Genomic DNA, 12,936 nt, shown 5'->3' with positions numbered 1-12,936 from the left:
GCATCCTTTGGAATCAGGGACCTGCAGGAAGTGGACTGGTCTTGTGAAATCAGATCGAATCAGGCTGCAGTTAACCTAATCTAACTGGGTTAACTTTAGTTTTCAAATGAGTTTTGGCACAAATTGCTGCAGAAACACAGCAGCTCTGGCACTATCTATGGGAAGAAAGCAGAGCTAACGTTTTGAGTCTGATGACTCTCCATCAGAGCCAAATCATTTGGCATGTTGAATTTGTTGTGAATTACTGAGGTTCTCAATTTCTGTGACATTGTCACCAAACTTAAGACAGATTAGGCTCTGTCACCTCCACGAAGTCATCATTATAGATTTAACATAAAATCGACTCGTGCATTGATCCTTGTGGAATCCTATTAGTTGTACCTGCCATTTTGTAAATAGTCCATTTATTCCACACACTGTTTCTATGCATTAAACTATCCTAAATCCATGTCAATATATTACCATAGGCCTTAGCCCTCCATTACAACCACTTGTGTGGCATCTTATTGAATGCCTTTTGACAATCCAAATATGCTGCATTAACCAGTTTCCGTTTGTTTTCCCTGCTAATTATATCTTCAAGAACCTTTCATAGATTGTCAAATAAAATCGCCTTTCTGTAAACCCATGCTGACTCCACTAAATATCATTATTTCCTAAGTACCCTAAAATCACATTGCTAATGATAAATTCTAGCTTTCCCCTATATTACTGATGTTAGGCTAACTGGTCTACAATTCCTTGCTTTATCCCTCCTTCCTTTTTTTGACGAGTAGGTATTGACCAACGTTTCAGAGTCTAGAGAATTGAAACAGGCAATTTAATGTATACAAAACATGATATTCCTAATGCCTCCTTTCGAGAGGTGGTGATGAACATTCAATCCACTGTCAGCACAGATACTCCTGCCGTTGCCTATAGCATGGAAAACCTGTACATTCCCAGCAAGTACTTTCAGTATCTTCCTTTTGTCCCTGTAATAACCAAGCCACACAGACTTGTTCTTCACCTTAAATCATAGACACTAATCCAAAGCACAAATATTCTGCTGTAAAACTCTTTTGGGACATGACACAATCATTTAAATGCATTTTTTTTCTTCTTTCTTTGCTAAGGAGTTCACATAGTTATTACAGTGCAGGAGGAGACCATTTGGCCCACAATGCCTGCACCAGATGTTGTAGGATGACCTTTGGAAGAGCGATGAGGAGAATGTGTAACTAGGAGAGCAATAATTGCTGGGGGCACCAGTGGGGGTGGGGGAACTGAGTACAAGGTCCTCTTTGCTCAAGATTATCCAAAACTAGCCATAGAGGACCTAACTTTGACAAAATCATGCTCAATGGTAGAAACAAAAGTAGGCCTTTCAGCCGCTTGAGTCTGTTCTGTCATTTAGTGAGATCATGGTTGATCTCCCATCACCCTGTTGCTCATGACAGCATCAAGTGTGCTTCTCTGATGTTAATCATGTTTCAAGGTGACTAGGTCCTGTTTCCCTAATATGGGAGACCTAAATAACATTGTTTTTAAACAATATATTAATCTTTAACTCTCAGCTGTGGTTCAGAGTAGACACAAGAATAAACCAAATGGCAATAAAGTGAATCAAAGTGCAAGTCAGATGCTAACAGAATGACTGGATTACATACGGGATGGAGTGGAAGTGACTGATACAGAGAACTTGACCTCTCGTGCTCCATATTCATTTTCTGCACGGCAGATGTAATCCCCGATGTCGGCAGGAGTCATGTGACGGATGCGCAACACAGGGCCCTGTACCTACAGCATTAACAGAAAATTTACAGTCTTGAGTACTCGCATTCTCCCTGGCTACTTTTAATATTGACAAACACAATGACTATCATATTTCACAGCTGCTGCACTGCAAAGAAGGAGGGCTGACTATTGCTGGAGAATGGAAAACAAGACTCAAAAGGAACATTGAGCTGGCATTCGTGATCCACAAGACCATCCAGTGATGAACCAGGGAGGATGCACAGCTATGAGCTTTGGGTGAAGAGTCATGCTGAGAATAATTCCAATGACACTCCAAATTGTGGATTCAGAGGTAAAGATACAGGTTATAGTACCAGCTTGATATTGACACCAGTTGTATGATCACAGGGTTAACATTTTGAGTGTTCAAGGTGATTTCACACAGTGCTTTGATGCATCCAGTGCTTCACAGCAGTTAAACATTTTGTTGGACAGAGCTTGCTCACACAAAGACAGTCACTGTGAACTGAAGTTACCCAAGCCCTAGTTGCTGGTTCAAGCCGTTTTGAACTGGTTCAGCTCTGAGGGATGACAAACAATGAGGTAACCCTAAAGATGTCTTTCGAGTCAGCATACAGTGGAAAGACATGGCACTCGGATGAGCTATGAACCAATAACAGCAAAGCACTACTGTTTGGGAAGTTAAGGAAAACTGATAAAAATGAAGGATTTTGGTATGCCATCAGCAAGCTTTGCAAAGTCGTGCACTTGTGCTTTTGGAGAGGACCCCAAAATCTCGGAAAAAAATGCCTGGCCAGCATGAACTTCTATTCTCGGGTATTAGCTTTTATTTTTATTGACTGTTCCGGGAACATCAAACTTAGTGGATGTACGGTAGGATTTTAGCCTTGTAATGAACAGCATGCTTACTGTTAACCTTTTCCTAATTAAACTGCACGTCTGTTTTACCGAAACCAATAAAGGTAGTAGTTAGTTGATACAGACTTGACTCTTGGTCTGTTTGTGCCGTGCCGATAACTGTTGTTGAGGGAGATAACCAAGCAACAATTTGATCGCATGCTAACTAATCTCATCTGTAAACATTTCTGTATAGAAGGACCTGCACCTACCTGGTGATTGGCTGAGAGACTGCCAGCGACCCTGTACCATGTGATCCTGGGTTCTGGGTGCCCTGTGGCCTGGCAGTGTAACTCTAGCATCTCTCCCTCACCCACTGAGGTAGGTGAAGGCTGAATCCGCACTATTGGGGCAGTTCCCTTGGCTGTGGAAAGCAGAAAAGGGTTTTAAAATGAGACAAACAATCATCACAGGTTTTATTCTTGAAAGTAACTTCTTGCACTGGAAACATTCAATGCAACAATTAGTGTTAAACTGAAGGATGGAACAAAATTGTTGAGCTACATTGTCACTCGGTTTAGAAAATTGAGAAATTAGGAATTTCTTCTGTATAATACAAAAGCTTAGAGGAAGAAATTATATTGGCATGGCAAGTTTTGATGGGAATAAAGGGATCAACTATTTCAACAAGCCGATCAGTGAGTAACTACTGAGAGGACAAGATCACCAACTCAGAAATCCAGGAATTGCGAACCCTGCTTCATGGGGTCCTGAGATGGGATTTTGTGGCTGTTGTGATTGTGAAGAGGTCAGCCAGGCAAATCTCTTAGAATAGGAGGTCTTTGATTTGGGTTGTTAACCTGGTCCAATCAGGGAGCCCTGGCTGTCAGAATTAAACAGGAGCGTCAGAGGTTCTGTATACGCTCAGAACTGGCTCTGAGGAAACTGGGCCAGTAGCAAGGGCTCTCCACATAGAAGTAAAAGGTGACTTGGGTGACAGGATACCAGCCTCTGTGGCGATATTTCAGTGGCCCACAAGCTTTGAGGCAGCAATGGCTGCCATGGAGCTCAGACTGAATGCTAACAGCTGTGAGGGCCCTCTCTGCCTTTCTCTATTGGTGCATGTAACCTAACGGGCTGACTGCTGCTGCACAAAAGCAGCAAAGAGGTTTATGTAGGGAAACCCTGCAGTTTAAACAATTCCCTCCACGGCCCGCGCTGTCCAACTGCCCACTCTCCACTTTCTACACCCCCTGTCACACTCACACCTACCCAGCCAGCCCTACCCTTCAGCTGCAGCAAATCCTTTCCCTGGGAATCCCTAATCCTGGTGAGATTCACATTACAGTGGGGGTGGGGGCGGGGGGGTGGGTCCACACTGGAAAAAGGTATGGGAAACACTGCTTTAACTGGTTTTGAATAATGATATTTGTTTAATGTTTTTCCATCTGTGTATCTAAAAGCCCCGTAAGGCCTCCTCAGCGATCAGTGCCAATGCAAGGTATTTTACTGACCTATACTGAATGTTCTTGCAATTGATAAGCTTTGATAACATTAGTATGGAACCATCCAGATGTTTTTTCTGTGCATGTTTCACATTTTCAATTTAACTCTACATTAATTAATGATACGAATAATGATGCAAATCAACTATTTGATTAGTTTGGGCAGTTTTAACTTTATTATAATTTACTTGCTCCATTTTCCCTTTGTTAGTTTGGGATATCCCAACTTTATGCCCACTAGCTATCAGCTGACTGGCCAATTATAATAGTTGAACCCCCGACCCCCACACACACATTGGTGACAGCCTTTCATTTGTAAAATGGTGGTTTGCATTTGGCAGTCAAATCTATATTGGACACCACCTGGCGTGTCTCAGAGTGCTGCATCCTGACACAGTGGTCTCTGGGGCAATCACTGTAGAGGAAGTCAGTGGGTCAGCAAGCAGCATGATGTACTGTTTTTATCAGGCCTTCTTCTCGGCAGTTGCATCTCTTTTTGATTCCATTTGCCGCCTTTTGACATACTGTCAAACAGACAAACAGCTTCCAGGGCTCAAGGCCATCAGCAACAGACTCCAGCTTGTCAATGTCAATTCCCGACATCTTCATGTCTCACTGGGGTGTGGCCTTATTGGACATCCAGGAGGTTGCAACCCTGCAGCTATTTCACTACACAGATTGCACATTGCGCTGTTATACATCCAAACAATGTGGCTGAGTCAGTACAGACTTTGCTGGGCTAGCAACAAGTGTATGGTGATGAAATGAACACGTTCCTAGATTTCTGAGTGGGTGACCTTGTCTTGTCAATAGTTACTCACTGACCGGCCTGTTGAAATAGTTAATCCCTTTATACCCATCAAATCTTGCTATGTGATATAATTTCTTCCTTCATCCTTCTATATTATATGAAAGAAATTCCTATAAATATCCTCACTTGACTAAAACAACCTGGTAAATTTCTTCTGCACCCTCTCTATGACACAGATGTCTTTTCTCAGATAGAAGTTCTCTGCTTGAGATACTCTTAAAAGTATAAAAGTATAATTGCAAACATTGCTGACCTAGATCTTTAAATCCTTGAAGTATTCCGACAGCATAAACGGTTAAACATTCATAATTAACAAAATACCTGCTACTTTCACTCTTAAGACAGAGTTCACACCCAGTCAAATGTCACCAAAATCTTGGCCTCTCACAACTGTGGAATTGTCAATTAGAACAAGCCAACTCCTGTGCAGCACTCAACAATAAAGGAAGGGACAGAAACCATCCAATGCTACTCAAAGAGTGAGTGGGTTACATACGGAAAGCACTGGGGCTGACTGACACAGAGACTGAAACTTCTTGCATCCCCAGGCTGTTTTCAGCGTGACAGATATAATCCCCAGCATCAGCATGTGTGGCCTGTCGAATGCGTAACATTGGACCTTGCACCTAGAAGATAAAGCATAGTATTAGCACAGTGGCAACTTTCCTCTGACACTAGTAGGGGCAGTAACAAGATGGTAATGCTACTGGACTACTCATCTAAAGCCTCTGGTAACACTAGATCAAATCTCACCAAAGCAACTAGGGAGATTTAAATTATTTAATATGCTGGAAATAAATGGTGTCTTAATTAATAAAGATCATGGAACAACTAAATAGCTCATAAAAGTTCTTCCTGTTTACTATCACCCTTAAGAGGAAGAAATCTGCCATCCTTATCTGGTCTGACCTGCATGTGACTTACAGCAATGTAGTCCACTCGTAAAACCCTCTGGCAAGCCACTTAGTTGCACCAATCCATTATAGTAAAAAGCATTGTGGGTGCCCATACATCATATGAACTGTAGCAGAACAAGGCAACAGCTGACCATCATCTTCTCCGGGTCAATTAGAAATCGGCAATAAACGGTGACCTTACCAGAGATACCCACAGTTTCAGAGTAAACAACCACACAGAATTGGGCTGCTCTCAGCTCTCAAGACTTCTACTGCCAGATTCACCTCAAGGTTGTCACTCATCAACCTGAACATCAACACTTACTGAGTCTGATATTCGAATAATAAACAAACTGGTTAGGATTCACACTCTTGGGGACCCAGAGAGTCAAAGGACTTGCCTTTCAAGCTGTTAGAGTGTCCCACAGCTCTGAAGTGTACTTGCTGCTGTGGTAATGTAGGAAGTGATGCAGCCAATTTACACATATTAAGCTCCAGCAAAAGCAATGATCAGATTGTCCGTGCTGGTGAAATTAATCAAGATGTGTGCATTGGTTATGACTCTGGGAGAATTCTCATCATCTCCCACAAAGAGTTCCATGGATGGTCCTTCTTTAACCCACCCCCAATCTAGAAATTACCATATTGTACCTGGTGATTGTCTGTTAAGTAACCACTTCTCTTGCGCCATGTGATCTTGGGTTGAGGATCTCCTGTCACATGGCAATACAACTCCAGTGTGTCTCCCTCTGTTACTGAGCCAGGGGAGGGATGAATTCGGATTACTGGTACTGATCCTTCTGCTGTGGGGATAGTAGGCACCAGAAACAGACAGATCAAAACATGGCAGGGGGAAACATCTCTAGAAAACTGAAAACAACAGCAAGCATGATAAGTCAGATATATATACATAGTTGCACAAGTCTCATTATTCTTCCAACAGAATTCAACTAATTCCCTCACGTCTTTTGAGGAAGGAAATCTACCACTCTTACCTGGTCTGGCCTATATGTGACTCCAAAACAATATGGTTGACTCTCAACTGCCTCTGAGTGACCGAGCAAACCACTCACTTTGGGGGCAGTTAAGGAAGGGAAACAAATGCTGATCTTGCCAGTCATGGCCACCTCCCCGAAAAATTAAACAAAACAAAAAGAGACAGACGTGAGAAAATGCTACATGCTACAGCACCTACTCTGTGCAGAAACCACAGATTAAATCGGTCATATTTGGAAAAGTCAGAACAAGTGCAAATATATTTTAATATGTTCTAGAAAACTTTAGAAGGCTGAATAATTTCCAAATGACCATTGTGATGCTGGCACAAAGTTTAAAATGTGTTTATACGGGTCAAGTTCTGGGGACGTCAACGAGCAGTACAAGGCAGCTCATTTTTAATGAAATAATTCTGCTTTCTAAAACTTGTTGAGCTTTAGGTTTACAAATAAATATATCAGTTTTCCAATATTTAGAGGTCAATATTCCAGGTAATGATTTGGGATTAAAAAACAAATGCCAATTAAAACACTCTCAGCAAGAGGTTTCTATGGGTGATTGACCAATCAGAAATCAAAGGTATAGTGGTGGTTTCAGGTGTATCTGTTTTGAAGATAAACTGGGAAAAGGAAAGGATCAGAGATAATGGGAACTGCAGATGCTGGAGAATTCCAAGATAATAAAATGTGAGGCTGGATGAACACAGCAGGCCAAGCAGCATCTCAGGAGCACAAAAGCTGACGTTTCGGGCCTAGACCCCTCTCTGATGAAGGGTGTAGGCCCGAAACGTCAGCTTTTGTGCTCCTGAGATGCTGCTTGGCCTGCTGTGTTCATCCAGCCTCACATTTTATTATATTAAAAGGAAAGGATGTTTTGTTTATTGACATGTCACAGATTTTGAAATCACCACATGTGCAACAGACAAACATTTCATCTTACAGTGAAACTCTTACAGCAACTGCACCCTCGTTACAATTAAGCACCACAAAAGCCACTATATGAGGAAAGAGAAAAAACTGTAAATTTATTTTGGAAGGAACCTCAAAGAATAAACACTGTTTACCAGACTTAAGTCCACAAATGGAAAATTCTGAGTTGGATTCAATGGACCGGAAATGGCAAGGTAGATAAATTATTTCCATTGGTTAGGGATTCAGAATTAGTGGGAACAGTCTGAGAATTAGAGTCAGAACATTCAGCAGAGATGTTAGGAAACGCTTCTATACACAAAAAGGTAGATGATGTTTGGAACTCTCTTCCGCAAATGATAGTGGACGCTTATCAGAGACAAAAATATAAATAGCTGGAAAAGCTCAGCATGTCTGGCAGCATCTGTGGAGAGAAATCAGAATTAACATTTTGGGTCAAGTGACTCTTCCTCAGATAGTAGATGCTGGCCAGTTTGTTAGTTTTAAATCTGAGACAGATAAATTCTGTTAAGCAAAGGTATTAAGCGATATGGGGCAAAAGCAGGAATGTGGAAAGTTGGGCCACAGGTCAGCAATAATCTCGGTGAATGGGGGTACAGGCTTGACGGGCCAAATGGCCGACTCTTGCTTCGATGAATAACTGAACACTATTGTTTTGGGAATTCCGGTTTTCCTTCAGTTGAAATGGGACTTAGACGTATGAGGCAGACCAAAGACACATCTGAAGGTGGCTGTATTCCCCACGGTTAGCCCAATCCTCTGTAACACGTTATCTTGCAAATTTTACAAGCTAAGAAGCAACTTACTTGGTGCCAGTGTGAGCCCTTCGCTACTGAAACACGATTTGCTTTCTAGTTACTTCTTAAGAGAGGCGGTTTATTAAAAAGGTGGCTCAGTAACAAGTGATTCTGAGTTTTTCAGTTTAAGATGTTTTTAAGGCTACCTGTTGCCAAGCAGAAATGGATTATCTTCAAGTAGGAAAGATCTGAAATAGCTTCTTACGAAGTTGTTAGAGATATTTATACTGAAAATCACGTCTGGGCACAAGGCAAGACAAACTCAATGGCAGCCAACAGTGCAAATAAATGCATCACTTTGGAAGACAGACACTTACAGGTTAACACTGAGACTTCAATGCGACCCTCTGAGGAGCCAGCAGCATTGGTTCCCACACACAGGTAGACACCAGCTTGGGCCACAGTGATGGAAGGGATAATAAGAGTCCCAATATCTAACCGTTCAACTTTGGCCTGGAAACAAATTAAAGCAATGTACATAATCAACATTGATGTTGGTAGATTTGTATTTGTTCATATTGTATGAAGATTCTTATATTCAAACAACATAGAACAATACAGCGGAGAACAGGCCTTTCGGCCCTCATGTTGCGCTGACTATATTTATGCACATTTTTCTATTTTAAATACCCTGTACCTATAACATAGAACTACTCCTTATTAATAGCACATTTCAGGGGGTTTACAGTAAGTATACTGAAGTACACCGAGACAGTTATTTATGAACACTGCCTTTACTTGGCTAATGTGTAACTGCACTATAATAGATTAGCACGCAGACAGTTTGTACAAATGCAGGCAGAGATTTATAATTTAAGTATATCAACATTATTTTAAAGTTGAAAATTGGGGCTGAAACAAAGCTCATGTGTCAAATGTCTCTGACCTCTAGCCCTGCTTCAACACCACCTTGGAATTGGTCTCAATTTCCAGATGGTTACTTATTTTGCCCTCTTGATGAATTAGAGGAGGGCAACATATTCATGTGACTTAATTCTGGCCCAGCCATATTCTGTTACTAAATAAAAACTGCTACACAAAGACATCACGTAACAACTAGGACTCTCTTCTCCCATCATTGTTCACTTTTCGGTAACTATGAAGAACGTGCAGTATATTGACAGCCTGGAACACATTTGTTCAGTAAGAGGCGTTCCTTTCAAACACCACTTTATTAGCTCATAAACTTTGATAAAGCAGAACACAGCAAAGTTTCTCAAAAGCTGCAAAACGGCTGTTAGCACTCAAATGTTATTGAGTTACTTAACATTATTAATGCCAAAATTATACAGACCACCAGGGGGTGCCCTTGCCCAGGGCTGAAACATCAATTTGAGCATTTACAAAAAGACCTGGTTGAAACTTGTTAAGTATTAGATAAACTGTGGGACTAGATACAAACCACTTTGAAAAAGAAATTGTCCAAGGTTCTTTAGTAGCTTCCAAATCCCTGTCTACTGCTGTCTAGAAGGACAAGGGCAGCAAATACACAGGAACACAACCACTTCCAAGTTCTCATACTAGCCACTCACCATCCTAACTTGGAAATATTAGATTCCCTACAGTGTGGAAACAGGCCCAACAAGTCCACACCACCCCTTGAAGCATCCCACCCAGACCCATCCCCCTATAACCCACACACCCCTGAACACTATGGGCAATTTAGCATGGCCAATCCACCTAGCCTGCACGTCTTTGGACTGATCGCTCCTTTACTGTCACTTGGTGAAAATCCTGGAATACTCTGTTAATATCCCTCCACCAGTTGTTCAAGAACCACCTTCTCAAGGGAAACCAGAGGTTTGCAATAAATGGTGGCTCAACTAGCGAAGCTCACATCCTACAAAGGAACAAAAACAACGTTCCATTAGCTTCCTCCGTTCTCATATCTGTTCTTATCTCAGCACTGTCCCGTTGGCCTCACAGCCAGGTTGCTCCTGGCCATCAAGGAGGAACGAATGTCTAAGTTTGAGAATTGTTTGATGCAACACTTAGCAGAACTTCCTGCATATTTTCCAGCAGAGAGACCCAAAGCAGTATAGCCTCAGGCCCAATCGCTAGACTGCACTGAGGCTGACAGTATCAACAGCAATAGTCATTAGCCTTTCAATGCATGGGCTGAAGCCAGAATAATCATTCATACGCTCCTGCATCTATAGAGTGGGTTGGCTTGGTACATCTGCAGTTCTCCACCACCCAACTCTCACCAAGAGGGAGGTCAGCATCATTCATGACAACATACATTTCAGAACCAGTTGTCTGAACCAGCTAATGTGTTAGACACAAAGTTAAACAGGATCATGGGTGCTCCCGCCCCACCTGCGAGTAACCGCTCAGTGTGAACCACTGTCTAAACTGCAGTGTGAGAGAGACATCAGGCCTGAATTTGAATTGAGCTTCATTGGGGGAACAATGATGGTCTTCTATTAGTAGCATGCAATGAGGCAATTAATCAGTCAGGAGGAACAGACAAATTACTCCAAAGAGAATAAAAAACATTGCATCGAAAAAACACAATTGCCAAATGGTTCTGAAAAGGTTCAGAATTCATTCAATGCTTCCAAAATCTGACAATGTTTTTTTTAATGAAAATGAAGAGTTGGTAGTAAAGCAACACTCACCTGAACCTGCAATCATTTGCTGGAATCATCCAGCTAAAGAAAACCATTGTAAATAACTAAACACCTGCATGCTTCTGATTTTCAATAACAAAATGCACACATGAAAGGTCCTTAGAGAGATGCTTCCACCATACACAGTTTAGAGAAAAGCTGCAGGCTGCAAGTTTTATCACATTGATTTCAAGAAACACATCTCTGTCCAGTTAATGCACAGTAGATAGTAAGGTGACACTGTTATTACAAATTCACATTACCACTTCTCACTCTTACAATACACACAAATATTAGGATTACTGCATTATGAACATTTGTTTTCAGACCATTCCACTTGAAGTTTTTGATGGGCAAGGCCATACTTAAATAAGCCTTAAATTATGTAAAGCAAAACCCCAGTTTAGATATGTGACAAATCTAATTATTTCCCATTTAGAGTCACAGAGTCATAGAGATGTATCGCACAGAATTGGTCCAACTCTTCCATGTGATCAGATGTCCTGAATTAATCTAGTCCCATTTGCTGGAATTTGGCACATATCCATCTAAACCCTTCCCATTCAGGTACCCATCCAGACGTATTTTCAATGTTGCAATTGAACCAGCCTCCACCACTTCCTCTGGCAGCTCATTCCACACACACACCACCCTCTGCATGAAAAAGTTGCCATTTAGGTCTTTTTAAATTTTTCCCCTCTCACCTGAAACCTAAGCTCTAGCTTTGGATTTTCTACCCTGGGGAAAAGACCTTGGCTATTCACCCTATTCATGCCCCTCATGATATTATAAACCTCTATGAGGTCACCCCTCAGCCTCTGACGCTCCAGGGAAAACAGCCCCAGCCTATTTAGTCTCTCCCTGCATCTCAAACCCTCCAACCCTGGCAACATCACTGTAATTCCTTTCTGAACTCTTCCAAGTTTCACAACATCTACTCAGTGCGCTGACTGATAAAAGCAACCATACCAAACACCTTCCTCGCTATCCTGTCTACCTGTGACTCCACTTTCAAGGAACTATGAACCTGCATTCCAAGTTCTCCTGGCTCTGTAACACTTCCCAGGGCCTTTCTATTAAATGTACAAGTCCTTTTCCAAACAGTCTCAGTTTCTGGACATTTAAACATAGTTAGCAATTCACCCATCTTACTCAGGTTACTTCCACTGCTTGTCTAACCCAAACCACTTCAGTGAAGCTGAAGCATAACTGCCTTTATAGTGACACAGCAGCAGCTTTCTGTGCATTTGAGAGGATATTGGTCTCGGTGAGCGTGCAGAGAATATCTTCTAGAATGGTACCAGAGCTATGAGGCTTCATCAAAATCTGAGATTGTTCTTCTTTGATCAAAGAAGGTAATTTAATGAATTCAGAATGCTGAAGGAACAGGATAGAGTAAAATAAGGAGAATTGCTCCCACAGACAGAATGGTTGTTGACCACAGGACAGATTTAGAGCGTTTGGCAAAAGAACCAGATGTGAAGAGGAGGTTTTATTTTACATGAGTTATAATTGTGTACTGTGCTGTCTGAGAGGGTTGTGGAGCAGATTCAATTTGAAGTCAATTTTTGAAAGGGAATCAGATAAACATTTGCAAGGGACACATCCGGAGAGTTACGGGTAAAAGCAAGAAAGTCAGATCAAATGATTGTCTCAATCAAAGAACTGTAACCTGCATGACTGTTGTATAGCCTCCTTCTGAACTGTAAAATTCTCAGAAACTATGCGTTCAAAAGTTTATTTTATCGTTGAGTTCAACGGAGCATAAGTCAAATTGAATATATGTTTATGTTGTGTGATTTAAAACAATAGAAAC

General features: G+C 41.5%; 1 protein-coding gene across 10 annotated transcripts in view; it reads right to left on the bottom strand.

The window, feature by feature from the left end:
- Window positions 1-12,936, bottom strand: part of hspg2 (heparan sulfate proteoglycan 2) — a 486,508-nt gene that overhangs the window by 119,938 nt on the left and 353,634 nt on the right. For all 10 annotated transcript variants that reach the window (XM_059655629.1, XM_059655631.1, XM_059655630.1 and 7 more), the window contains 5 exons: window positions 8,826-8,961; window positions 6,438-6,589; window positions 5,387-5,516; window positions 2,847-2,998; window positions 1,650-1,779 (listed from right to left, as the gene is read on the bottom strand). In XM_059655629.1, coding sequence (XP_059511612.1) covers window positions 1,650-1,779; window positions 2,847-2,998; window positions 5,387-5,516; window positions 6,438-6,589; window positions 8,826-8,961 — 700 coding nt within the window. The remainder of the gene's footprint in view (window positions 1-1,649; window positions 1,780-2,846; window positions 2,999-5,386; window positions 5,517-6,437; window positions 6,590-8,825; window positions 8,962-12,936) is intronic.

The sequence above is a fragment of the Stegostoma tigrinum genome, chromosome 28 (assembly GCF_030684315.1).
Source record: "Stegostoma tigrinum isolate sSteTig4 chromosome 28, sSteTig4.hap1, whole genome shotgun sequence".
Classification (NCBI taxonomy): domain Eukaryota; kingdom Metazoa; phylum Chordata; class Chondrichthyes; order Orectolobiformes; family Stegostomatidae; genus Stegostoma; species Stegostoma tigrinum.
The sequence above is the reverse complement of the archived record's forward strand: the minus strand, read 5'-3'. Positions and strand labels throughout refer to the sequence as shown.